The sequence below is a fragment of the Pecten maximus genome, chromosome 12, assembly GCF_902652985.1.
Source record: "Pecten maximus chromosome 12, xPecMax1.1, whole genome shotgun sequence".
NCBI lineage: Eukaryota > Metazoa > Mollusca > Bivalvia > Pectinida > Pectinidae > Pecten > Pecten maximus.
Genome location: NC_047026.1, coordinates 30,615,347 through 30,642,508, shown reverse-complemented (window position 1 = coordinate 30,642,508; position 27,162 = coordinate 30,615,347). Strand labels below are relative to the sequence as shown.

The 27,162-nt window shown below is 36.8% G+C and overlaps 1 protein-coding gene across 1 annotated transcript; it reads right to left on the bottom strand.

Annotated features, from left to right (window-relative positions):
• Nucleotides 1-1,158: 1,158 nt before the first annotated feature.
• LOC117339786 lies at nt 1,159-27,162 on the bottom strand. The gene is made up of 11 exons (XM_033901496.1): nt 26,915-27,162; nt 26,139-26,538; nt 12,207-13,441; nt 11,120-11,193; nt 10,787-10,880; nt 9,496-9,714; nt 8,569-8,759; nt 8,233-8,380; nt 5,840-6,031; nt 3,264-3,421; nt 1,159-2,796 (listed from the first exon to the last, which is right to left on the bottom strand). The coding sequence occupies exons 2-11, from the start codon at nt 26,522-26,524 to the stop codon at nt 2,644-2,646; spliced, it is 2,850 nt and encodes a 949-aa protein (XP_033757387.1). The 5' UTR covers nt 26,525-26,538; nt 26,915-27,162; the 3' UTR covers nt 1,159-2,643.

Below are 27,162 nucleotides of genomic sequence, written 5' to 3'. Positions count from 1 at the left end.
AAATGATTAAAATATATTAATTGGAATGGTTTTGCAAATTGCATCAATAATATTTATATTGTTTACTTGATCAGATTGTGTTTTGTGAATTCATGCAATTTTCAAAACCATATCAATTTATATATATATCAATTATTTATTGACAAACATTCGGGAAACAAGCTATGCTGTTGTAGATTAAATGAATATATTAAATACACATGTAATTGCTTTTGGACATATTTCTTCAATTTTTTTATAAAATTTTATCCTTATGAGAGATGTCTCCCTTGAAAATGTGGACAGGTATAAATTGTCTAATGTGAGCATTTTCACATTGTTTTATTTTCAGTTTCACCCCAAGAAGGGATAGTGTAACTCCATAGGGACTCTTTTACTAAATATCAACACCCTAGTACAATCATAAAGTGATATGTTAATAGCTTTTAACATTTGCACAAAAATTTTAAAAATCTGTTTTTTCCCAAAAGAAATCTTTCAGTTTAACTCCGGTAAGGGATAGTTTAACCCCCAGAGGGAACCTAATACCGTGTATTACTATGCCTGCAACACTCACAACATAAACTTAACACAAAGTCCAAAGATTTAAAAACAAAAACAAAAAAACACAGAATTAAAAAGAAAAAATCCATTTTTTTTTTAAGTTTTACTCCAGGAAGGGATTGTCTTACTCCAGAGGGACTCTATTGCGAATTATCAGCACCCTAGTACAATTATAAAGTGATGTATTAATACTTTTCAACACTTGCACCAAAAACTTAACGCAGAAATATTCCAAGTCCAAAAATTTGAAAATTCTGGGTTTTTCCCAAAAAATCTTTTAGTTTAACTCCGACAGGGGATAATTTAACCCCCACAAGGACCATATTACCATAAATTACTATGCCTTTCAACACTTGCACCAAAAACTTAACATTTGAAAAACCAACGCCAAAGCCGCAGTGACAACATAAGCTCTCATTCTTCTTCGAAGAGACGAGCTAAAAATTAAAGGGTAGGTGAGGATTTTTTTCCGATTTTTTAAATAGTTTTATCAAGGAATCGTACCTTGAATATTCCTTCTTTGAAAATAGCCAAAAACAGTAAGGTATTTTTCCTTATGCCTAAATCACAAAGTATCACTATTTTGATAATATATAATAATATCACAAACAATGGTTCAACATTACATATATTTAATCAACCTTGAACAATAGAACAAACAATCACTTTCCTTGTGGTTCAACACAACAAAATATTTCAACAGATTTTGAAATATCAAATCTATATACAAGTCTATAAATCAACCTTTGAAATAGAACATTGTATAAACCTAGTTAAGGAATGCAGGTGTTTTTTTTCTGTGATCAAAAATTCTTTATACTCGTTAACAACTTCTGGCGGGTGTCATGAACATGCAGTTTTCATACCTAAAAACAGATCCAGTTCTGGTAGATAAGATATCGTTAGGACTTCTGACCAAATTCTGACCTTTGACCCTTTAATCTAAACTGATGAATGAATTCTAATCGGTTGTAAAAACTGATGTTAGGATACTACACAGCGAATATAACTCAATTCATTGAGGGGTTTATGAAATACAATACCTTTTTCTCATAATGATATTTGCTCTGTGGAACAGACACTCACACAAGGACATATATTGCAATATATTACCACCTTTACTAAGAGTGCATGTATGCAGGGATCTGGAGCTCGAGATATAATGAATTATTAAAGCTAAATCAACATAAAAGAAGAAATGCACTACTTTCTTGTTGAACAAACAAATGAAATTCAATGAAAGATAATAATAGTATGCCAGTAAATCTTACTAAACACACATTAGTGTTTGCATGTCAAATTATTTCTCCCTTGTTGAATCTTGTGAAAGGACCAGAGTTGTACAAGTAAAGATAATCATGCCTCTTCTGGATTAGTACAATTATTTAATATTGTTCGCTCTGACTTTTCCATCACATAATCATCTTAATATTGTTCGCTCTGACTTTTCCATCACATAATTATCTAACTGCATGGTCATTTTGTTTGTAATCTATTCCTCCTATCAATGAACACTGACTGATACTCTACACTGACCCCGATACATTTTAACCGACCATTTTGCATGTATTCTGTTCCTCACTCATACACACAGATTGACTCCAATACAGAGTTGACTGTTCCTCCTATTACTGAATACAGACAGACATAGATATTAACTGGCCATATTGCCAGTAATTCCATCATTGAACACTGACTCCTGAACACCAGTCATTATTCCTTTAATATGTTCCTCACTTATATCACTTCATGCTCCAATATCTTTTCGCTGTATTGACACTGCACATTGTCTCAAATACATTTTAATTAATAACTGATCATTATACCTGTAACTTGTTCCTCGGTCAGTCATATCACTGGCTCAAATACATTTCAATTATATCACTTCACACAGATTTCAATCGGGTACCCAGTAAACTGTTCCTCCTATGGTTGAATGGAGACAGGCATATTACTGGTCATATTGCCAGTGATTCCAACACTGTATCATTGCACACTGACTCAAATACATTATAGCTGGCCAGTTAGCCTGTAATCAGATCCGCCTATCATTGAATACTGATAGATATATATTTACTGGATATACTGCCTTTAATTCCATCACTGAACACAGAGCCTGTAAACTCTGACCTCATGATTTGTAAAGTTTACTACAACAAGTCCTCTATCCCTTGTCAGGTGGATGCCGGAGGGACGAATATGTGGGTCACTCAGTGCTAGAACACCCAGGAATCTTCCATTAGGTCTAAAAATCTGGAAAACAGCACCAAATGCAATCTATTAGATCGCAATATATGGTTTTTATAGTCCTGGAGCAACATAATGATTTGTATTAATTACCAAACCATGTTTTTTTTAAGAAATCCAATCGCTAACATGGTCCCAATTAGCAACAAACATTATGTAGTAGAAACAATTGGGGAAAATTGAAGTCACACCACAGATCGATAGTGTTAATTTACTAACTTAATCTTATTTTACTATTGATACACAACAGTGAAATGATGCTGTCATCATCTTACACAACAACCAACACCTTAGGTTTAGTAATCATATACCAGCGCTCTGATATTTTGCGAGTTATATTATTCATCAATTATCTATCCCATTTTTGCATTCAATAATTCAAATGCACAACATTAATTAACACAGAATTACTGAAGATTGCAAAATGAAACAACAAATTTACTTAAAATCTGAAAAGATAATTAGTATGTTACCTGGATCCGTTCATTTCTGCTATCTGCAACAATGATATGACCATCTTTGTCCAATGCAATGCCAGCTGCTTGTGAGAAGAGGCCAAGTCTATGGCCGGAATGACCAATGGTTTGGAGCAGCCGGCCAAAAAGGTCAGTGATGTAAACACAGTTTAAACCTGTATACAGAAGAGTAAAATGAGACACTTAACCGTGTTAATGATTTAGAAGTTGATGAATGAAGCATCCTAACCAGCATCAAGAAACTTCAATCTTCACACTGCATCATCTCAATCAACTTCCTATTACGTTATAAGGTCTTCTTCAAAAAGGTTAAGGTTCTGAGATCTTTCAGAATTAACATATACAGTGCTCTCCTCAATCTATCACCACCTGATAATATCGCCACCCTCTCCTACGCCACCTAAACTCCCAGAACAGATTTCCTCGCTATATATAATTCCTTCAATAAGTTTGTAACCCTTGTATACTGTCATTCGCCATATGATAAAATATATAAAAGCTCCATATTGGCATTGTTATTGCCAATATTGGTTGTTGTGGAACTCCCTGAATGTTCTATTATCAGAGAGTGGAAATATTCCGTTTCTTCTGGCACAGGTAAATAGTAAGCTGAACAGATCAATAAGTATTTAGAGATATGTGCACAATGTTTTTGTAATAAAACAATTTGTGATTTCTACTCATATTGTGTCCATTTGTGTCATAATTGTCAATACTAGTCTCAGTATGTTATAATTATGTGTCTTTAAAAAGACTTACCGCTGCTCAATTTGTAATTTTTCTATGTATTTTACCCAAATAAATTAGGGAGTCAGATTATCACATTTTGATTGTATTTCATCAAATTTCGATACTACACATTTTGATTGTATTTCATCAAATTTCGATACTACAGTCACTTTTGTTATACTGCCAAAATTGCTGTGAACAAAAGATTACAGGATAATGACGGTAGACTGTATATATTCAATTCATACCGAACAGTTGCCTCTAAGGTTTCATGGACATCCATTGGCTATCACCCAGTGAAGAGACATGGTCATGTTAATGTGGTGTCTGTTTGTAGTAGCTGGTGGCTACCTCACTGTCAATTTTACAAGAGATCCCATAGGGATTTTTTTACACCCTCCATTGGATGAACTTCATTTTTAATTTGAACTCTGAGTACTTCAAGTACAACCAATCACTGCCACTGTAACACTAGTGGGATGCAGATTACTGGTTGTACATTCCAATATAATCAACACTCGTCCAGGTAGGGAAGTACTTTTGGCATCCACAGACAGAAGTAAACTGCCGCAATTGAAGTGAGTCAAAACCCAAGAATTCAAGCAATCGCAATAACAAGAATTGTTACAGACAGAAGACAGACCTCGGATGCAGGGTGATTTGAATAGCCAACCATCTGATGATGGTAGGCTAAAAAATACCTTACATATTGACAATTATTTTTTGCCTCATTGTTATGTAAAACGTAAACTTGATTCATTTTACAATAATTGAGAAACAAGTTATATCACTTATATTAATCCCGCTTGTTAGCCCCGATGGAAGTGCAGGACAGGTCTTACTGTGGGAGGAAGCCGGAATACCTGAGGAAAACCCCCGTGGTCGGGCAGGTGACGCCATATACCTTTTCCCGTCCGATCGGGGAATCGAACCCTGGCCGCCTAGGTGAAAGGCAAGTGTGTTACCACTGTGCCACCGGACCATGACTTATCATTACCATATTGATAATAATTATCGTCTACCGATTTTCAACATACAATAATAATTACATGTATTTATGTTTGTATGTTGCACATGTCCTAATTTTCAGTAAATTAAGTTTTAAGGAAATTCCAAAATTCACTAAAATTTCAATACATTTTCCAAAAACAACCAAAATGGAATATAAATATAAATTTTCATTTTTACCCCGAAACTAATTCTTTCTGAAATGTGAAAAATATCAAAATATTAGCCCCACTCGTGAAATATATTTGGTATTACTGAAAACACTGTTAGATATCCTCTATATATTTTACTTCAATGTATTAAAATGCAAGGTTTTTAACTAAAAAATAAAGCAAAAAATTGAAATTCATGTAATCTGTAGGGTGTGTTTTACGTCCATACTACTACTTATCTATATTCCAGGTTTGGTTTTTGAGAAACTGAGCTAAACATAATACTTTAAAAGTCCAGAATCCCAGCAAGCTTAATTTCTAGACACTAGACCGTAATTTCTGAAAAACATTCTGTAAAAGAAGGCTGTGTTGAGACGTCCACTATGTGATCTAACCATAAGCCAAGTTTGGTTAAAGTATGACTTTTACATTTTGAGCAACGAATCTGAAAGCAAAACTTCAAAGTGAACTGTTGGTAGCAATGATGATAATGGGGCAGTCACTGCCAAAAACAGTAACACTTTACACTATCGTCAGGCATTTCTTACGTAATATTCAAGGTAAAAGAAAGTTTCATGCCATCTTTCATTTCGCATTATAATATTTAACAGATGATGCTTTTCTGAAGAAAAAACGAAGATCCTATGGCTCATTTTAAAACTGTTAAATGTGAAATGGACTTACCAAGGTCAGACACATACAAAGTGTCATTGTGTACAGCTAAGAACCTGCATTTACTTTCATAGTTACAGTTCATGAGGGGTTCAAATGGATAACTGGTTCCATAGAATCCATCAGGAGAGATGACGAAAATCCGTGAGTTTCCTGGACATACGTCCAATGTTACAAGGTCCCCTTTCGAAGTCAGAGCCAATCCTGTTAATGAGCATTAATACTGTCTCAATATAAGTAAATTGTCAAATATTTTGTTAAGAACAGTACATATTTTAAGTGAAACACTTACTGCATTAATCAAATTCAGATTTCAGGTAAATATTTAAGATACATAGGACAAATACTACAAGAGATCCCAGAGGGATCTTGGTGCCCACCATTGAGTGATCTTTACTGGTTCTATGTCAGCCTGACATTCTTTTTGGTTTTCTGATCAAAAATCTAAATCAAATTGGCACAACTAGGGACCAAGGGGGACCTACACCTGAAGATTGATGAATATCTCTCCAGTACTTTTCAAGAAATAGCGATAACAAACTTCAACTCTCAAATTCAAGATGGCCACCAGTAGGCCATTTTGTTTTTCTGATCAAAAATCTAAACTGAAGTTGTACAACTAGGGACTAAGGGGAGCCCACACATGAAGTTTGAGGAATATCCCTCCAGTGCTTTACAAGAAATAGTGATACCAAGCTTCCACTATTCAAAATCCAAAATGGCTGCCTGTCAGCCATTTTGTTTTTCTGATCAAAAATATAAACAAAAATATTGATTTTGTTTATTTCGCTTAACTCCTATTACAGCCAGGGTCATTTAAGGAGATGCCAGGTTTTGGAGGTGGAGAAAAGCAGGAGTACCCGGAGAAAAACCACTGGCCTACAGTTAGTACCAGGCAACTGCCCCACGTGGGTTTCTAACTCTCGACCTAGAGGTGGAGGGCTGAGTGATAAAATGTTGGGACACCTTAACCACTCGGCAACCGCAGAACTATATTGAATTGGCACAATAAGGGACCAAGGGGAACATACACATGAAGGTTAAGAAATATCCCTTCAGTGCTTTTTCGAGAAAAAGCAATACTGTACCAAGGTTTACAGATGGATGACAAAAGGACAACTGACGGATTTCAGACGTACCACAGACGTGGCATCAGAGAAATTTGAATAGCCCACCATCTGATGGTTGGCTAAAACAATCCCAGGGGTAGAATTTAACTTTTTTAGTAACTCGCACGTTGTTGCGAGTGGATAAAATTTTAACTCGCAAAATTACAAGCTTACTCGCAATTTTGAAATTATGTGTTAACATTAAATATAACAGATGTTTTATGATAAATAATCTTTACTTGCTTCAAATAAAGTTTTTATTTGAGACAAAATACAATTAATCTTTTTGTTTTTTGTTTCCAATGAATATTAAAGGATTTTGATTCTATATATTTTTTTAATTACATGTTAATAATTTATTTTCAAGAAAAAAAAAATCAGTCATTTCATTTGATTTAATCATGTATGATTTGTCATAAAATCTTTGACTAATAATGAAATAAGTATTAATAAAATTCTATCTAATTAAAATGCTATTCCCTGTCCATCATGATTTTACAACATAGTCTACACGTGATTCGGAAAAAAAACGAATTTTTCGTTTAAAAATTTCATTTTGTTTTTGTCATATCTGAAGTTGACTTGTTAAATTAGAAAATGGACAAAACAGTAAGTACTGATAGAATTTCAAGTAAGAACAAAACATTTACCGATGATGTTGTATTTTCAAAGCGAAACGTGCTTTGTTTCTCGGAAACTCTTTCTTTTCCATTACAATATATTCATGTATATCGTAGTCTTTGAGACGCTTGAAACTAACGAGTGCTGTGTACAAGCGTCACCAAGATAATGCATTGTCTGTGTGTCGGTTTTTGTTTCAAGTTTTCGTCGATGTTTTATTATGTGTGTCGGTTTTACCAGGATTTATATGCACTCGCAGAAAAATGCAAGTACCACAATTTTCTACTCGCAAAATGAAAAATCAGCTCGCATTTAGCGAGTGTGCGAGCGTTAAATTCGAACGCTGAATCCAAAACAAACATTTAGAAAGTAGTCTACGAAGTAAATTCAATTCAAGCAACAAGAGCTCACATGTTTATTTTGCAGAAACAAGACTTCGTACAGACAGGTGTATCAATAATTATAGGGCTATATTTTCTAAATACTATACATTTCCATTATGGCACATTACTAAATTTAATCATATTAGCGCAATGATCAATCGGTGCAGAGCAACAATTTAGGGAATGTAATCAGCTGGTCATAATAGCGCAGTACTTCCAGCACAAAATGCACTGGTTTTTTTAACAGGCTGGTGAACCTTAAGCTGTTGGGTACCAATTCTGTAACACGTACCATACGGCATGCTGAACTTCCTTGCTCCAAGTCTACACAGGTACTTGCCAGTGGAGGTAAACTTATGGATACAAATATCATCCTTCACAAATATCTTTCCTTCAGCATTTACCACAATAGCAGAGGGACGTGTAAAAGCAGGTACCATCTGTCCAAAGTAAAAGCTATATGATTACCAATTATAAATACATTACAATGAATTTATTTTTGCAGTAATAATTCACAAGATACAATACATACAAGGATTCAGGAAAGTATTCAAATTTTTCTTTTTTTTTTTCATTTTTGCGTATGTACTTATGGTATGTATTTGCAGGCAGTGGCACCAATACTCACCGCATCGCCGATGGTATATTTGAAGATGCCATCTTTATCAAAAACTTTGACCAAATGGTTTCCAGTGTCTGTTACAAGAATGTTGCCTTCTAAATCTGTGGTCACTCCAATTGGGAAATGAAGGCAGTCTCCAGACCCTCTTCCTGGGTGACCAAGCCTTACTTCCAGCTTGGCTGGAACTGCAGCTCCACCTAGAGGTATAGGAACAATTAACTTCATAATTCATATATTCATTCACATCATCTTTTATTATACATATACATTCAAATACCAAGGTTTACTTTGAAATTTATGGATAGCAGGATACAATATATTTGACCTTAAAAACAACAGGACATACATGTATGTGATTTATTCAATTATGAGACTTTCCTTTAATACAATTTATTGCCACTTATTTAGATTTTTCAAATAATCAATGTAAGCTGGAGGTTATTCTGGGAAAAATGGATAGATTACATATGTACTAAATGTAGTATGAAATGAATGAAATTTTGCTGGGAACATCATTAACTGTATTCATACTACTTTCAAGACTGATCACTTACATTATGGATTTGTATACCAATCTTAAATACCCCTTCAAATTAATCACATTTACTATCTTAATAACAAGCCAAGACTGTAGGATATTCAGTGACATAAATGTATCTTGATACATTTGACTATCACTCCACTTCTTGACCTTTAATGTGGGTCAAGGGTATTATACTGAACAAACTTAACTCCCCTTCAACCCAGCATGCTACTGATAAAATATCATGACTTCAAGCTGACTATCCCTTTAAGCAGATAAGCTCAAATTAATGGCCAACATTGTACCGAATAAGTATAAAAACTTTAAACTTTATTGTAAAACATTTAATATTTGCAGTTCAGAAATACATGACTTTGCTATGTAGTAGTTTCTTTTGTGCTAGTAAATACCTCGATTTTCCACATTCTTCTGAATGAACTCTTTGATGGTTGGAATATAATGTGTGGATTCTATTTTTGGGTCACGTTTACTTTCCTGGACAATTTTTGGCTGATCGTACACTTTCTGTATTGGCTTGGAACCTGTTGGTGATGTTTCCTTCTCATTATTTCTCAGAGCATACTCAGAGTTGTCATGGACATCTGATATATGGAGAGAAAAGTCCACAGCTATAAAGATAAAGATAAAGTATAGTCACTGGTCTTACAGTAGCTATATTATGCATTTATGGCCCTGGATGCAGGGTAATATGAAGGTTTGTTTACCCGAAGGTATCATATTTCCTGAGGGCTTGCCCGAGGGAAATATGAGAGCTGAGGGTCCCTAAGTTGAGAGCTAGGAACCATCCAATATTTAACACAACATACCATGGGCAGGGTCCTTAAGTAGAGTTAGAAAACACCCAATATTTAACACAATATACCATGGGCAGGATCCTTAGGTTGAGAGTTAGGAACCACCCAATATTTAACACAACCTACCATGGGCAGGATCCTTAAGTTGAGAGTTAGGAACCACCCAATATTCAACACAACCTACCATGGGCAGGACCCTTAAGTTAAGAGTTAGGAACCACCCAATATTCAACACAACATACCATGGGCAGGACCCTTAAGTTAAGAGTTAGGAACCACCCAATATTCAACACAACATACCATTGGCAGGATCCTAAGTTGAGAGTTAGGAACCGTCCAATATTTAACACAACCTACCATGGGCAGGATCCTTAAGTTGAGAGTTAGGAACCACCCAATATTTAACACAACATACCATGGGCAGGATCCTTAAGTTAAGAGTTAGGAACCATCCAATATTTAACTCAACCTACCATGGGCAGGATCCTTAAGTTGAGAGTTAGGAACCATCCAATATTTAACACAACCTACCATGGGCAGGATCCTTAAGTTGAGAGTTAGGAACCACCCAATATTTAACACAACATACCATGGGCAGGATCCTTTAGTTGAAAGTTAGGAACCATCCAATATTTAACACAACATACCATGGGCAGGATCCTTTGGTTGAGAGTTGGGAACCACCCAATATTCAACACAACATACCATGGGCAGGGTCCTTTAGTTGAGAGTTAGGAACCATCCGATATTTAACACAACATACCATTGGCAGGATCCTTAAGCTGAGAGTTAGGAACCACCCAATATTTAACACAACATACCATTGGCATTTGGCAGGATCCTTAAGTTGAGAGTTAGGAACCACCCAATATTCAACACAACATACCATGGGCAGGGTCCTTTAGTTGAGAGTCGGGAACCACCTGATCAGTTACTGTTTCATTCATCTCCTCTTCCCAAACCATATCCTCCATTACAACCTAAAACATGAGTAATATTTAAATATTTTTGTTTTCATTTCAAAATAATTCATTATCATTTTTAATTTCAATTTGCAATTTGTTGATATTGTAGCTATGTTGTAATTAATAATCAGGGTGTTATTAGTAAACCAGAAACATTTTAGTATAAATTTCACAAGAATTACTTTATATGGAAATGCATTCATGGACACACTATGCCAGATTTTATAATAGACGTTACTGTTATAACTCCATACGTTTTCATCATGTGCAAGCATGATCTCCTTGTTTGGAAGGACAGACTGCATACTGGATTTGTCATTGATCTCTTCTAGAAAAAACAACAGCATTTTCTAATATTATGTATAAAAACTGGTGTCTGTTCAGAAGTCCTGATCATCATTCTCAATTTTCAAAACTGATAATTTGACAATATCTAAACAGTAGTAAAAGGATACTGTTAAATACAATCATTATTTTATATGATATATCCTATGCATTATATATACTGTATATATATAAAAAAAAAACAAAAAAAAAAACAGAGGGCCTGTATTGCTCACCTGGATATTTCAGTGAGGATGGCAAACACTTCCCATTGGACCCAAATGACCTTGACATTTGACTAGTGATCTTGATCTTTGGTCAGTTGACTCATTATTCGATTCCAACCAACAAAATATTCATCAGTGAAGACACAAAATTTACCTTGACCTTTTGGTTTAATGACCTTGGCCTTTGACCTTGGTTTTTGACCTCAGTATGTATTTTTGAGAATTTAAATATCTTGACTGAATTTTATGTAAATTGGTCAATAAATACTTAGTTTACATCAAGGAACCTAGGGATGCTTCAATCAAATATGAACGATATCCTGTGCAATAGTTCTAGAGAAGAAGTTGTTTATAGCTATAGACAATTGTTCGCTTTTGGTCAGCCCCACCATTTGTAGCTTTTTGAATCCCTCACCACTAAGAGATGTTCTAGTCAAATCAGGTTAAATTCCGAATCAGTAATTAAGAAGATGTTTTTGTTAAATTGTTGACAGAAGGACGGATGGATGACCGACGGACCAGGTGAACTAGTAACTAAACAAGATTTAGTGTTTTTCCTGGCCATTTTTGGAAAATTGCCAACTGAGAGAAATTGGGGATTTTGTGACATGTGTAGTTAGTGTTTGATGGGAAAATGGAGAACATTATGTTGCTGAATGTCATTCCCTTACAGATTGTACAGATTTCTGGAATTTTGATAATTTCATTGCGGAAAAACAACATTGCATACATGTATAATTGCCAGGATGAGGCCTAAATCTTATACTGGGAGAGAAAAACAATTCCATACCTTTGGCTTCTTTGGACAGGCAAATATTTGCAGTCTGTACCAAGAAGAGTTCTACATCAGAAGTTTTAGTAGCCTCCTGTTGCTGCTCCTCTCCCTCCTCTTCTTCTTCTTCCTCCTCCACCTCTTTATTTTTCTCATCAGCCTCCTGTGTCAACAGATCAGATGACTCCTTGCTATCTTTACTGATATTCATTAACAGCTCTGCAGCTACTTTGAAAGCTGGTTTTGGGACATTAGTCAACATATCATCCAGAGACTTTCTCCATCGCTTCCTGTCTTCTGAGCTGACATATTGTACTTCTTGTTCAGTCTCTTTGAGTTGAGAAGTTACAATTGGTTTTTTCATATTAAATTCTTCAACTTCAGTGTTATTCACATGGTCTTTATTGCTTACACCAGACACAACTTGAGCATTCTCACACTTGACCACAGACGAATATGTTAAAGGTTGACTAACTTCAATTTTGTCCTGTTCATCTGAAATAATCAAATCCTTTGGTCCCTCTGAGGATTTTTTTATATCTATAGTAGGCCTACCAAGATTTTTTAACTTTTTTCCAGCAAGTTTGAATTTTCTTTCTGGTATTTGTTCACCTTTTTCTTGTTTATCTGATATAACCATGTCTCTCTCCAATGATTTTTTCATATCTGTAGTACCAAGATTCTTTAACTTTTTACCAGTATGTTTTAATTTTCTTTCTGAAAATTGTTCAACTTTTTCTGGCCCGTCTGACATAACCATGTCTCTAGACACCTCTGATGATTTTTTCATATCTGTAGTGACAAGATTCTTTAACTTTTTATCAGTAAGTTTTAATTTTCTTTCTGAAAATTGTTCAACTTTTTCTTGTTCATCTGATAAAACAATGTCTCTGGATGATTTTTCACTATGAAGATTCTTCAATCTTTTACCTGCAAGTTTAAATTTTCTTTCTGTTAACTGCTCTGTCTTGGTTGTTACTGGATCAGTTAAACATGTAACATTTGGGCTCTTCTGATCACTTTCTGATTTGTTTGTTGTATTGGATAAGTCTAGATCGTCAGATTGATCCACGTCTGTTCCACTTTCATTTGGACTACCCGGTACAGCCACCTGGGGGCAGTTTTCTGGATTATATGATGACACAACCTTTCCGAGATTAAGTAGCACTTCTGCTTCCATGTTCTGAACAAAATCTAGACAGTCAATATCATCATCCACATCTAAATCCACAACGTTGTTGTTGAGCACCAAGCTGAAACATGTACATTATACATAGAATATATCTAGACTCACTGTATTCCTGCCATCATTAACAGTACTCCAGTTCAGAGGTTTTCTCTGTCACCAGATTGGAAAAAAGTCCTTTTACATCAATATCTGAAGAACACGCAAGAGTAAACTGCAATTGTGGGTAATTTGGCTTAATATGAAATAATTTTAATTGGGAATGGATTCCATAATCGGCCCCAAAAAGTATTTGGAAAAAAAAACATAAATATGCATTACAAACTCAAAAGGCTACAAATTCAGCCTAAAAACAAATAGAAATCATGCATTCAGGTCTTATTAATTACTATAGCAAGTTTCAATAAATTGAATTAGCTATTATTAAAAACTTATAACAAGAGGCCCAGCGGGCCTGTATCGCTCACCTGGTTTCATGAGATATGAAACAAGAATGATGCTTAAGTATATTTGTCGCTGGTATTGCTATGTCAATATATATCATAAGCATTTTATATGGGTACATGTACATTGGTTTTATTTTAATACTAAAAATGCCAAAAGGTGCATTAATCCATGAAATGAAATTGACTTTTGGCACGACCCCATAGGGATGCTACCACACAAATGTGAGTGATATCCATTACTTAGTTTCAGAGAAGATCTTGTTTAGACCAATTGACCCTTTTGACCCTGCCCTCTGCCCCCTGGGGGGTCAGCTCCTTCCTTTATACAATTTTGAATCCCTACCCCAATAGGATGCTAATAGTCAAATATGAGCTGTTTCAGAGAAGTTGTTCATATCAATTTAGCCAAATTGACCCCTTTTGGCCCAGCCCCTCATGATCAGCCTCCAAGGGGTCGGCCCCATCATTTGTACATTTTTGAATCCTTAACCCAAGTGAATGCTACCAGTCACATATTAAAGATATCCATTGCTTAGTTTCAGAGAAAAAGTTGTTTATATCAATTCTGCCAAAATAACCCCTTTTGGCCCCGCCTCTTAGGTCCCCTGGGGTCAGCCCTGTCATTTGTACAATTTTGAATCCCTACCCTAGGGGGTTGCTACCAGACAAATATGAGTATCCTTTGCTTAGTTTCAGAGAAGAAGTTGTTTATATCAATTTAGCCGAATTGACCCCTTTTGGTCCCGCCCCTCAGCCCCCAGGGAGGTAGACCCACCATTTGTACAATTTTGAATCCCTACCGCAAAGCGATTCTCACAGTCAAAATTGAGCAATATATATTGCTTAGTTTCAGAGGAGAAGTTGTTCATATCAATTTAGCCAAATTGACCCCTCTTGGCCCCGCCCCTCAGGCCCCCCATGGGTCAGCCACACCATTTGTACAATTTTGAAACCCCAGCCCAAAGTGATGCTACCAGGCAAATATGAGTGATATCCATTGCTCGGTTCCAGAGAAGAAGTTGTTAATATCAATATAGCTATATTGACCCATTTTGGCCCCGCCCCTCAGGCCCCTAGGGGGTCAGCACCACCATTTGTACAATTTTGAATCCCCACCTCATAGTGATGCTTCCAGGCAAATAGGAGCAATATCCTTTGCTCGGTTTCAGAGAAGAAGTTGTTTATATCAATATAGCACAATTGAACACATTTGGCCCCGCCCTTCAGGCCCCTGGGGGTCAGCCCCATCATTTGTACAATTTTGAATCCCAACCCTAAAGTAATGCTACCAGGCAAATATGAGTGATATCCATTGCTCGGTTTCAGAGAAGAAGTCGGTATTATCAATATAGCTATATTGACCCATTTTGGCCCCGCCCCTCAGGCCCCTAGAGGGTCAGTCCCATCATTTGTACAATTTTGAATCCCCACCCCAAAGTGATGCTACCAGGCTAATATGAGTGATATCCATTGCTCGGTTCCAGAGAAGAAGTCATTAATATCAATATAGCTATATTGACCCATTTATGGCCCGCCCCTCAGGCCCCTAGGGGGTCAGCACCACCATTTTTACAATTTTGAATCCCCACCTCATAGTGATGCTTCCAGGCAAATAGGAGCAATATCCTTTACTCGGTTTCAGAGAAGAAGTTGTTTATATCAATATAGCACAATTGAACACATTTGGTCCCGCCCTTCAGGCCCCTGGGGGTCAGCCCCATCATTTGTACAATTTTGAATCCCAACCCCAAAGTAATGCTACCAGGCAAATATGAGTGATATCCATTGCTCAGTTTCAGAGAAGAAGTCGGTATTATCAATATAGGTATATTGACCCATTTTGGCCCCGCCCCTCAGGCCCCTAGGGGGTATGTCCCATCATTTGTACAATTTTGAATCCCCACCCCAAAGTGATGCTGCCAGGCAAATATGAGTGATATCCATTGCTCGGTTCCAGAGAAGAAGTCGTTAATATCAATATAGCTATATTGACCCATTTATGCCCCGCCCCTCAGTCCCCTACCCATAGGGATGATTCTGACCAAATTTGGTCAAATTTTGATCAGTGGTTATGAAGAAGAAGTCAATTGTTGATGGACGGACGACGGACGGATGACGGACGGACGACAGACGACGGAAGACGGACGCCACGGTATGGCATAAGCTCACCTTGGTCCTTCGGACCAGGTCAGCTAATAAAATTGAAGTTTTAATACAGACAAACGGGATCACAACTGGTCAACAAGAGCTGTTGGAGAACAACATACATGTAGCTCGTCTCGCATATATGTTTTTCAACAAGAGGCCAAGAGGGCCTGTAACGCTCACCTGGACTTCATGAGATATGAAACAAGAATGATGATTAAGTATATTTGTCACTGGTATTGCTTTGTCAATATATCATAGGCATTTTATATGGCTACGTGAGGATTTGATGTCAAACAAGAGGCCCATGGGCCTTAACGGTCACCTGAGATTTGAAATATTTCAGTTTATTTAATTGACCCTTTTTGCCCCCCCCCCCCCCCCCCCCTATCAGCCCCTAGGGGTCAGTCAGGGCCAACATATGCATATTATCAAACTTTCATTACATGCTGAAAATGTTAACCAGAATGAATTCCAATAGAAATCAAAACAAGAGGCCCAGAGGGCCTGTATCGCTCACCTGGATTGTATGAGATATGAAACAATAAACAGTCCCTTCCTTTTTTTTGATTTTTTTTGCATCCCTACCCAAAAGGATACTACCAGTCAAACCAGTCAAATATGAGCTGTTTCAGAGAAAAAGTTGTTCATATCAATTTAGTTAAATTGACCCCTTTTGGCTCAACCCCTCAGCCCCCTGGAGGGTCAACCTCAAAATTTGTACAATTTTTAATCCCCACCCCATGACCATGCTACCATACAAATGTGAGTGATATCCATTGCTTAGTTTCAGAGAAGGAATTGTTTATATCAATTTAACCAGATTGACTCCTTTTGGCCCGTCCCTGAGCCCCCAGGGGGTTGGCCCTGTGAGTTGTACAATTTTGAATCCTTAACCCAAGGGAATGCTACCAAGCAAATATTAGAGATATCCATGGCTTAGTTTCAGATAAAAATTTGTTTACATCGATTCTGCCAAAATGCCTTTTGGCCCCGCCTCTTAGCTCCCCAGGGGTCAGCCCTGTCCTTTGTACAATTTTGAATCCCCACCCAATAGTGATGCTACCAGGCAAATATGAGCAATATCCACTGCTTAGTTTCAGAGAAGAAATTGTTTATATCAATTTAGCCAAATTGACCCCTTTTGGCCCCACCCATCAGCCCCAAGGGGGGTCAGCCCAATCATTTATACAGTTTTGAATCCCCACCTATAGTGATGCTACCAGGCAAATATGAGAGATATCCATTGCTCTGTTTCAGAGAAGAAGTCGTTTATATCAAAATAGCTAAATTGACCCCTTTTGGCCCCGCCCTAGAGGCGCCCAGGGGGTCAGCCCCATCATTTGTATAATTTTGAGTCCCCTACCCATAGGGATGCTTCTGACCAAATTTGGTGAAATTCCGATCAGCGGTTATGAAGAAGAAGTCAAATAAGTCAATTGTTGACGGACGGACGGACGGACGGACGGACGACACGGTATGGCATAAGCTCACCTTGGTCCTTTGGACCAGGTGAGCTAATAAAAGTCAAAAATGTTATTTCCCTATATAAACTATAGTAAAGTTTAGCCCCGCCCCAGGGGCAAACTTGAGACCCCGGGGTAATGAAATTCACAATTTTGGTAAAGAACCTTCAAACCCAGCCATCTATGAAGTGTATTTGATTCTATCATATCTGAGAGTAGAGAAGAAGATTTGTGAAATTTCAGTCAATTTGGCCCTTTTTAGCCCCGCCCATCAGCCCCTGGGGGTCAGTCAGGGCCAACAGGTGCATTCCATCAAACTGTCATCCCATGCTGACAATGTTTACAAAATTAGAATGAATTCCAATAGAAATAAAACAAATTAAAGTCAAAAATGTGATTTCCCTTTATAAACTATAGTAAAGTTTAGCCCCTCCCCAGGGGCAAACGTGAAACCCCTGGGTCATGAAATTTACAATTTTGGTAAAACACCTTAAGACCCTTCCATCTATGAAGAGTGTTTGATTCCAGCATATCTGAGAGTAGAGAAGAAGATTTTTGAAGTTTTAGTCAATTTGACCCTTTTTGGCCCCGCCCCTCAGGCCACTGCGGGGGTGGGGACCATATAATTTACAATTTTGGTTGACCTTTAGCCATAGAAGCTTCCTGCCAAATTTTATAGAATTTGGTTTGTGGGTTTTGGAGAAGAAGTCGAAAATGTAAATTGTTTACGGACGCACGACGGACGACGCACGACGACGGACAAAAGGGGATTAGAATAGGTCACTTGAGACTTTGTCTCAGGTGACCTAAAAATGCATTAATCCATGAAATAAAATTAACTTTTGGAACAACCCCATAGGGATGCTACCACACAAATGTGAGTGATATCCATTGCTTAGTTTCAGAAAAGAAGTTGTTTAAACCAATTGACCCCTTTTGACCCCACCTTCTGCACCCCGGGGGGAGTGGGGGTCAGTTCCTTCCTTTATAAAATTTTGAATCGCTACCCAAAGGATGCTACCAGGCAAATATGAGCGATATCCCTTGCTTGGTTTCAGAGAAGAAGTTGTTCATATCAATTCAGCCACATTGACCCCTCTTGGCCCCGCCCCTCAGGCCCCCGGGGGGTCAGCCTCACCATTTGTACAATTTTGAATGCCCACCCAATAGTGATGCTACCAGGCAAATAAGAGCAATATCCATTGCTTGGTTTCAGAGAAGAAGTCGCTAATATCAATATAGCCCAATTGACCACATTTGGCCCCGCCCCTCAGGCCCCTGGGGGGTCAGCCCCATCATTTGTACAATTTTGAATCCCCAACCCATAGTAATGCTACCAGGCAAATATGAGCAATATCCATTGCTTTGTTTCAGAGAAGAAGTCGTTTATATCAATATAGCCAGATTGGCCACATTTGGCCCCGCCCCTCAGGCCCCTGGGGGGTCAGCCCCATCATTTGCACAATTTTGAATCCCCATCCCATAGTGATGCTACCAGGCAAATATGAGTGATAGCCATTGCTTGGTTTCAGAGACGAAGTCGTTTATATAAATAGTGCAAAAATTACCCCTTTTGGCCCCGCCCCAGAGGCCCCCAGGGGGTCAGCCCCATCATTTGTACAAATCCGAGTCCCCTACCCATAGGGATGCTTCTGACCATATTTGGTCAAAATCTGATGTGTGGTTATGAAGAAGAAGTCCATTGTTGACGGACGGACGGACGACGGACGCAACGGTATGGCATAAGCCATATCAATTGGTATAGTTTCGGAAATTGCATTAATAATATTTATATTGTTTACTTGATCAGATTGTGTTTTGTGAATTCATACAATTTTCAAAACCATACCAATTTATATATATATATATAAATTATTTATTGACAAACATTAGAGAGACAAGCTGTGCTGTTGTAGACTGAATGAATATATTAAATACAAATGTACAGTCGAACCTGTCTATAAAGGACACCTAAGGGACAAGACAAAAGTGTCCTTTATAGAGAGGTGTCCTTTATATAGAGGTTCAACGAGTTATGTCCCTTATAAACGAAGAAACAAACTAAAGTCTGTTTATAGTACACTATATGTCTCCTGATTTATTATATTTAAACACTTAAACAAATGAATAAAAGACAAAAAATTAAAGATAAATGCTTAATTTTCAATCATTCATCTGACACAAAAATTGAAGTTGATATTTCTAATAATTTATATTAAGCCTATAGTTTCAAAACAAATCTTCACAATATCATACTATACTGAATATCTATTCAGACAAATACTCAACATAGTCAAAAGTGTAAAGGTAATTCTTATCAGTGTAAAACTATTTTTGTTAATCCTCAATATTTTGGAAAATAAATATGTTTGAAATATCTTTTCTATTACAACATTAACTCTTTATAAATGAAAGTGCATTTTCCTCTGATGATTATAATCCCTAAGCATTTATTTTGAGACATATTTTCTGAAATCCATGTAGGGATTTAATTTAATAAATACCGTTTTCTGGTTCAGTCAATTAGACAGTATAGTGTATACAAAGACACTCGGAACTCTTCAGCTGTTCTTAATATGTTACGTAGTCATATTCAGAGGAGTTCCGAGTGTGAGAAAATGGCGGCTGACAACCATGTGCCTGCCTTGTCAGATTTGCATACGGTTGATTTTGTAAGTAAAACAATTATGACAGACATCACTATTGCTTTGTCCCTCTTTTGTTGGTCTTGATAATGATTTAATTACCCCCTGACCATTCTTGTTGTCTAGGCTATGGTTGAATGGCTATAAGCTTCGCTGTCACCGGTGGGGTTGAGTAAACAAACACCTCTGCCGATGGCGATCGGTCACTCTCTTGTAATTACTGCCCATTGTTACAGCAACTTACAGGTAACAGGACAATTAGTGACTGATGAAGTGGCTTCCTAAGTTAGCATTGCTGCCAGGGGAGTTGAGTAATTAAGGCTTTGCTTGTTATTTAGAAACGTTTTACACACAAATATCAACACGGCTATGGTTTCACGTGTCCGTTATACAGATTTTTTAACAACTTTACGGACAAAAATAAGTGTCCGCTGTCCGCATTAGGAAAGTGTCCGCTATATACATGATATTTATATAGTGATTTTCATTGGGGATTCCTGGAAATGTCCGTTATGGACAGGTGTCCGCTATATAAGGGTGTCCGCTATTACAAGTTTGACTGTAATTGCTTTTGGACCTATTTCTTCAATTTTATGATAAAATATTATCCTTATGAGAGTTGTCTCCCTTGAAAAATGTGGACCGGTATAAATTGTCTAATGTGAGCATTTTCACATTCTTTTTCACTCCAAGAAAGGATAGTGTAACACCAGAAGGACTCTTTTACCAAATATCAGCCCCCTAGTACAATCATAAAGTGATGTGTTATTAGCTTTCAACACTTTTGAAAATTTTAAAATCTGTTTTTCCCCAAAATAAATTTTCTGTTTAACTCCGGCAAGGAATAGTTTAACCCCCACAGGGAACCTAATACCATGTATTATTAATTAACTTCTTGCATATTGGTAAAAATATGAAAAAACGGCCCAATCAATGTAACTGGAAAACTTGGCCAATATGGGCAAAACTGAGCCAATATCATATTGGCCCAGTTTTCTCGTATTGGCTCAGTTTTTCGATAGCATCCAGTAGTACAGTATCAAATTCTGAACAGGGTTATCTGCCCTTTTCTCTCTCTTATCTGGTGCAAACATATCAGGAGGTAACATTACCATCACTCTTATGCCGCCACAGAAACAAATGAAATATTCCCATCTCTAGATCTCTATCGTCTTAGCTCTCAAGAATAAATTAAATCAATTGAATTGACTCATTATAACGATTCTTGTTAGAATGTTTTTATTGAATTAATTGTTGTCATTAAATTTGTTGAACTGATTATTACATGTATTGTTGTCATTAAATGTTATTTGGCAAAAATATGCATTTTTCCATATTTTTACCAATATGCAAGTAGTTAATTAATAAAAGAGTCATTAATCAGCCAATTCCTTAATTGCCCTGTTATTAGGCCTCGGTCTGTCAAATTGGCCTGCGGCCTCGGGCCAATATGACAGACCTTGGCCTAATAACAGGGCCAATATGGAATAGGCTGATTAATAACCCTATATTACTATGCCTTTCAACACTCGCAACATAAACTTAACACAAAGTCCAAAGATTTAAAAAAAAAAAACAAAAAAAAAACAAAAAAAACACAGATTTAAAAAGAACAAGAGGCCCATGGGCCTTAACGGTCACCTGAGATTTGAAGTATTTCAATTAATCTAATTGACCCTTTTGAGCCCATCCATCAGCCCCTAGGGGTCAGTCAGGGCCAACAGGTGTATACCATTAAGCTGTCATCCAATGCTGATACTGTTAACAAAGTTAGAATGAATTCCAATAGAAATCAAACAAATAATAGTCAAAAATGTGATTTCCCTATATAAACTATAGTAAAATTTACCCCCTCCCCAGGGGCAAACTTGTGACCCCAGGGTCATGAAATTCATAAAATTAGTAAAGCACCATAAGACCCTTCCACCTATGAAGAGTATTTGATCTTAATTGGGTCTTGAGAAGAAGATTTTTAAATTTCAGTCAATTTGACCCTTTTTAGCCCCGCCCATCAGCCCCTGGGGGTCAGTCAAGGCCAACATGTATATACCATCAATCTGTTTACCCATGCTGATAATGTTAACCAAGTTTGAATGAATTCCAATAGAAATCCAACAAATTATAGTCAAAAATGTGATTTCCCTTTATAAACTATAGTAAAGTTTACCCCCTCCCCAGGGGCAAATGTGAAACCCTTGGGTCATGAAATTCACAATTTTGGTAAAGCACCTTTAGACCCTTCCACCTATGAAGAATGTTTGATTCCATCATATCTGAGAGTAGAGAAGAAGATCTTTGAAGTTTTAGTCAATTTGACCCTTTTTAGCCCCGCCCATCAGCCCCTGGGGGTCAGTCAAGGCCAACATGTATATACCATCAATCTGTTTTCCCATGCTGATAATGTTAACCAAGTTTGAATGAATTCCAATAGAAATCCAACAAATTATAGTCAAAAATGTGATTTCCCTATATAAATTATAGTAAAGTTTACCCCCTCCCCAGGGGCAAATGTGAAACCCTTGGGTCATGAACATCACAATTTTGGTAAAGCACCTTAAGACCATTCCACCTATGAAGAATGTTTGATTCCACCATATCCAGGAGTAGAGAAGAAGATCTTTGAAGTTTTAGTCAATTTGACCCTTTTTAGCCCCGCCCATCAGCCCCTGGGGGTCAGTCAAGGCCAACATGTATATACCATCAATCTGTTTACCCATGCTGATAATGTTAACCAAGTTTGAATGAATTCCAATAGAAATCCAACAAATTATAGTCAAAAATGTGATTTCCCTATATAAACTATAGTAAAGTTTACCCCCTCCCCAGGGGCAAACGTGAGACCCCTGGGTCATGAAATTCACAATTTTGGTAAAGTACCTTAAGACCCTTCTATGAAGAGTGTTTGATTCCACCATATCTGAGAGTAGAGAAGAAGATTTTTGAAGTTTTAGTCAATTTGACCCTTTTTAGCCCCGCCCCTCAGGCCCCTTGGGGGTGGGGACCATATAATTCACAATTTGGTTGACCTTTAGCCATAAAAGCTTCCTGCCAAATTTCATTGAATTTGGTTTAGGGGTTTTGGAGAAGAAGTCGAAAATGTAAATTGTTTACGGACGCACGACGACGGACAAAAGGCAATTAGAATAGGTCACTTGAGACTTTGTCTCAGGTGACCTAAAAAATCCATGTTTTTTAGTTTTACTCCAGGAAGGGATTGTCTTACTCCATAGAGACTCTATTGCCAAATAGCAGCTCCCTGGTACAATTATAAAGTGATGTATTAATACCTTTCAACACTTGCACCAAAAACTTAACGCAGAAATATTAAAGTCCAAAAAATTTTTAAAATCTGGTTTTCCCCCCAAAAAATCTTTTAGTTTAACTCCGGCAGGGAAAGTTTAATCCCCGCAGGGACCATATTACCATGAATTACTATGCTTTCAACACTTGCACCAAAAACTTAACATTTGAAAAACCGACGCTGACGCTGAAGTGACAATTAACATTTAAGCTCTCCCTCTTCTTCGAAGAGAAGAGCTAAAACTGTAATGCATTGAAGGGTATCAAAACATCATTCAGACCAGATGTTTGGGTGTTTTAGAGACAGGACCATCAGTCAGCTATCAACTCTTAACAATCTACATGTCATGCATGGTCACTGCAAATTAAATCAAAGATTCATCAAAGGTACACTCGAATTTACCAAGTATACAACCCGACTTCTCCTGAACCAACCCAATAGCTTCTACAACAGTTAATATATCACATGGATCTGTGTTACAACATGCATAGTTTTCCCCACATCCACAGAATAAAGATATTGTTTATTGACTATGATAGAGAGGTACAAGGATATACCCCTCCCTACAAAATGACAGTTGCAATATATATGCAATTAAATAATCTAGACAAGCTCTACGACAATGCCATATATATTGTATTGACAGCCATGACTGATGAAGGGAGAGTCTAGCAAGCGCACTTGATTATCATCATAGATATATTTGACCCTGATCTTCATTTCATACATAATTGCTTGGGTTGTTGGATATTTAATACGAGGTAGTAGTGGTTTGATGGCCAGGAATTTGTAGGGGGTACATAATTTATCACAGACATGGATTTAACATGTATATAGGCCTATTTGACATAATATGTGATCTAGAAAATATTTATTAATGTTTTTTTATAGGAGAGGCTTGGATATCATTGCCACTAATGGTTTAACAATACATCGTAATATTGATAAATTGCACTTTGATAAATTGATGACAAATTCATCAAGCTGATAGCAATCGTCAATAGTATGCCATTGCTTACTATGTTCACATATGTTCACATATAAGGGGAAATAACTCTAAAACAAAATATTAACGCACCTGATAAGCAGACCACATTGCGGCCGAATTTGAGTCTAGATTCCAATACTATAAAAATAGTCAGTTTTGATGGTAAAAACTTTTTTTCTTTATTGATTAAACAGCGAGAGATTTCCGTTTTATAATCATTAAAACAGATCTTTATGTATATATTTCAGTGAAATCAAATTGTCACTGTTCATAGGGTGATACACTTGATATATACCTGGAAATACTGGAATGGAAAAAAAAGTGTGAAAAAAATAATGTTCTACAGTGATAACTTTTATTAGTAAAGCAAACAAATTCAAAATTAAAATATCTGTAATAGGAATCAAGGAGTAATAAAAATACCCTGCCCATTCTGGGCTACGAACCGGCGACCTTTCGATCTCAAGGCAAACGTCCTACCACTAGGCTTAAGGGAAATTCCCACTGAGCTAGTAACGTGACCTTATCAGTGTTTTTGTTTGGCCCGTTTTACCACCGAATATCGGCTGTTTCCCCAAAACGTCAACATAAGTGTACATTGTGCTTCATTTGCTTTATCTTTGAAACGCGATATAATTGTTTTGTAAACGAAACATCGTTTGTTTAATTAATAAAATGCTTAATTGATGAAAAATATTTTTTTTACTTTGATGTGTTTGAGGTAAATTGACTAAACTTTTCGATGTGAACTTGACATGAAGACACCGAGGACATATAACGTTAACTTAACAGCTACGGTAATTATCAAGAAAACAAAGATCTATTGTCAACCATGAATAATTTTGAAGTCCCGCTGTTTCGACGTTTTTCTGTTAGTCCCATTAACTTCGAAACATTGAAGTTTGACTGTACTTTCTTTTTGAAAATAAACAAGCATTCTGTGAGTATTGCTAAACCAATACATGTCCCCTACCGGTGCCCCCAAGTTAAAACTTTAGCTAAATTTGAGTAAAAAAGTTTAGCTACAACTGAAACATGATCATTTTATGAAAATAAGTTCATTCCAAACAATGTATAAATTCAACTCTATTGGGGTGATTAAACAATGTTTCCTGCCCATAAAAGATATTCAGGTATTCTTTTGGTATGTCTACTGTAAAGAGTAAAAGAATCTAAAGTGAATTTAAATTGAAATGTGCAATAACAGCCTTGGATTGAAATATAAACATAATTCTGCATAGCACAGCATAGTAGTACACTGATTGTATTCCAAAAGAATCTCACATCAGTGAAGCATTCAATACAGAGAAAACAGTTAATTCCATATTATGGAAAAAAAAAAATTCAAAAAAATGAAAATATTTTTTTCATTTTCAACTTACTGTACAGTAATGCCACACACCCAAAGAACCTCTATGCAAAGAATCAGCATGCTAATACCATTATTAAGTGAATGGTGTGCCATATATAAAACTTTAACCAAAACTTTAACCTGAAGAATACAGAGCAAAAAATTAAGTTCATAATATGGCAAAAATTTTAAAAAATGAAAATATTTTTTTCACTTTTAACCATAAAAAAGTAATGCCCCACATCCAAAGAACCTCTATGCAAAGAAACAGCATCCTTATACCATTATTAAGTGAATGGTGTGCCATTATAAAACTTTAACCAAAACTTTAACCAGACGGACGGACGGACAGACAGACGGACGCAGGCAATACCTATAGTCCCCCCGGTTTCACCGGTAGGGGACTAATAATGTAGTGATACCTGAACACTTCAATTAAGCGTTTCGCATGCACTTCATGGTTTTTCAATGAAGGACCAGAGGTGAACCTCAGCAGACTTTCAACTTCACTGCTCAAACTGCGTAGGGACTCAATGTCACAAGTCACCGATTCCCTGTACATGTCTAGGTATTCTGACTTGGCACTAAACACTTCCTCCATTTCATCCAAAGCCCTCTTCTCAAATGCAGCCAGCTGTTCTTGGAAACTGTGGATGGTATGTATAATCTTTGACCTTGTGTTGTCACGACGCATCATCAGCAGTATTGAGATAGCTCGCAGTCTGCGAAGCATGCTCTCTAACTTCGGTACAAGTTTGCTGGCATCTAATAATCCACACAATAGCTTTGTGCGTGTGTTTTCTTCCATCTTTTTTGTTTTATCTACAATTATAATCCACAAATTAATAGAAGAAAATTGACAGTATATGGGTATATACATGTATGCATGAATATTTGTGCAGGAATGAAATAGAAATCTTTATTCTAATAATTAGGTCATCCTGATTAAAAAGACATTTTTACAATGATTAAATTGGGCTCATAACTACCCTTTTAGCCTACTGGAATCACAGATTCATAGGCTTACCTGCGGGCAAGTATGTAACGTAACAATATGCGCATCTTTCTCAAACGTAAATAACACTTCAGTAGGCCTATAATCTTTTGTTGAGCTACCGGATCTATATATATATATGCATTGTGTTCGTTTGCATAGGTTCTGTAACAAAGTTTTCTGAAACTGACAAGTTGAACATACCTCTTCACTTGTATTTTTTGTTAGTGATGACAGAGACCTGGTGATGAAACATCGACAGTGTCACTTTCAGGTTCGTTTTGGCTCCGTGCAGTAAATAAGGTCAGTCCATTAATTTGTCATGCGATGTTTTACTCGGAACGGGTTTGATTTCGAATAAAGACAAACAGCAAAGAGAGTTTCCAATTATTGATTCTATTGATGATCTGAATTATCGGTAAATAATCAGTTTTGATAGCTAAATTCATATG

Bases quoted from the DNA above. Each gene is read 5' to 3' on its own strand.
- LOC117339786 (XM_033901496.1), bottom strand. From the start codon at position 26,524: ATGGAAGAAAACACACGCACAAAGCTATTGTGTGGATTATTAGATGCC. The intron at 13,442-26,138 runs GTATCACTACAT...TACATGTTTCAG, and splicing joins CGCTTAATTGAAGTGTTCAG to CTTGGTGCTCAACAACAACG. The intron at 8,381-8,568 runs GTGAGTATTGGT...TACTTTGGACAG, and splicing joins AATATACCATCGGCGATGCG to ATGGTACCTGCTTTTACACG.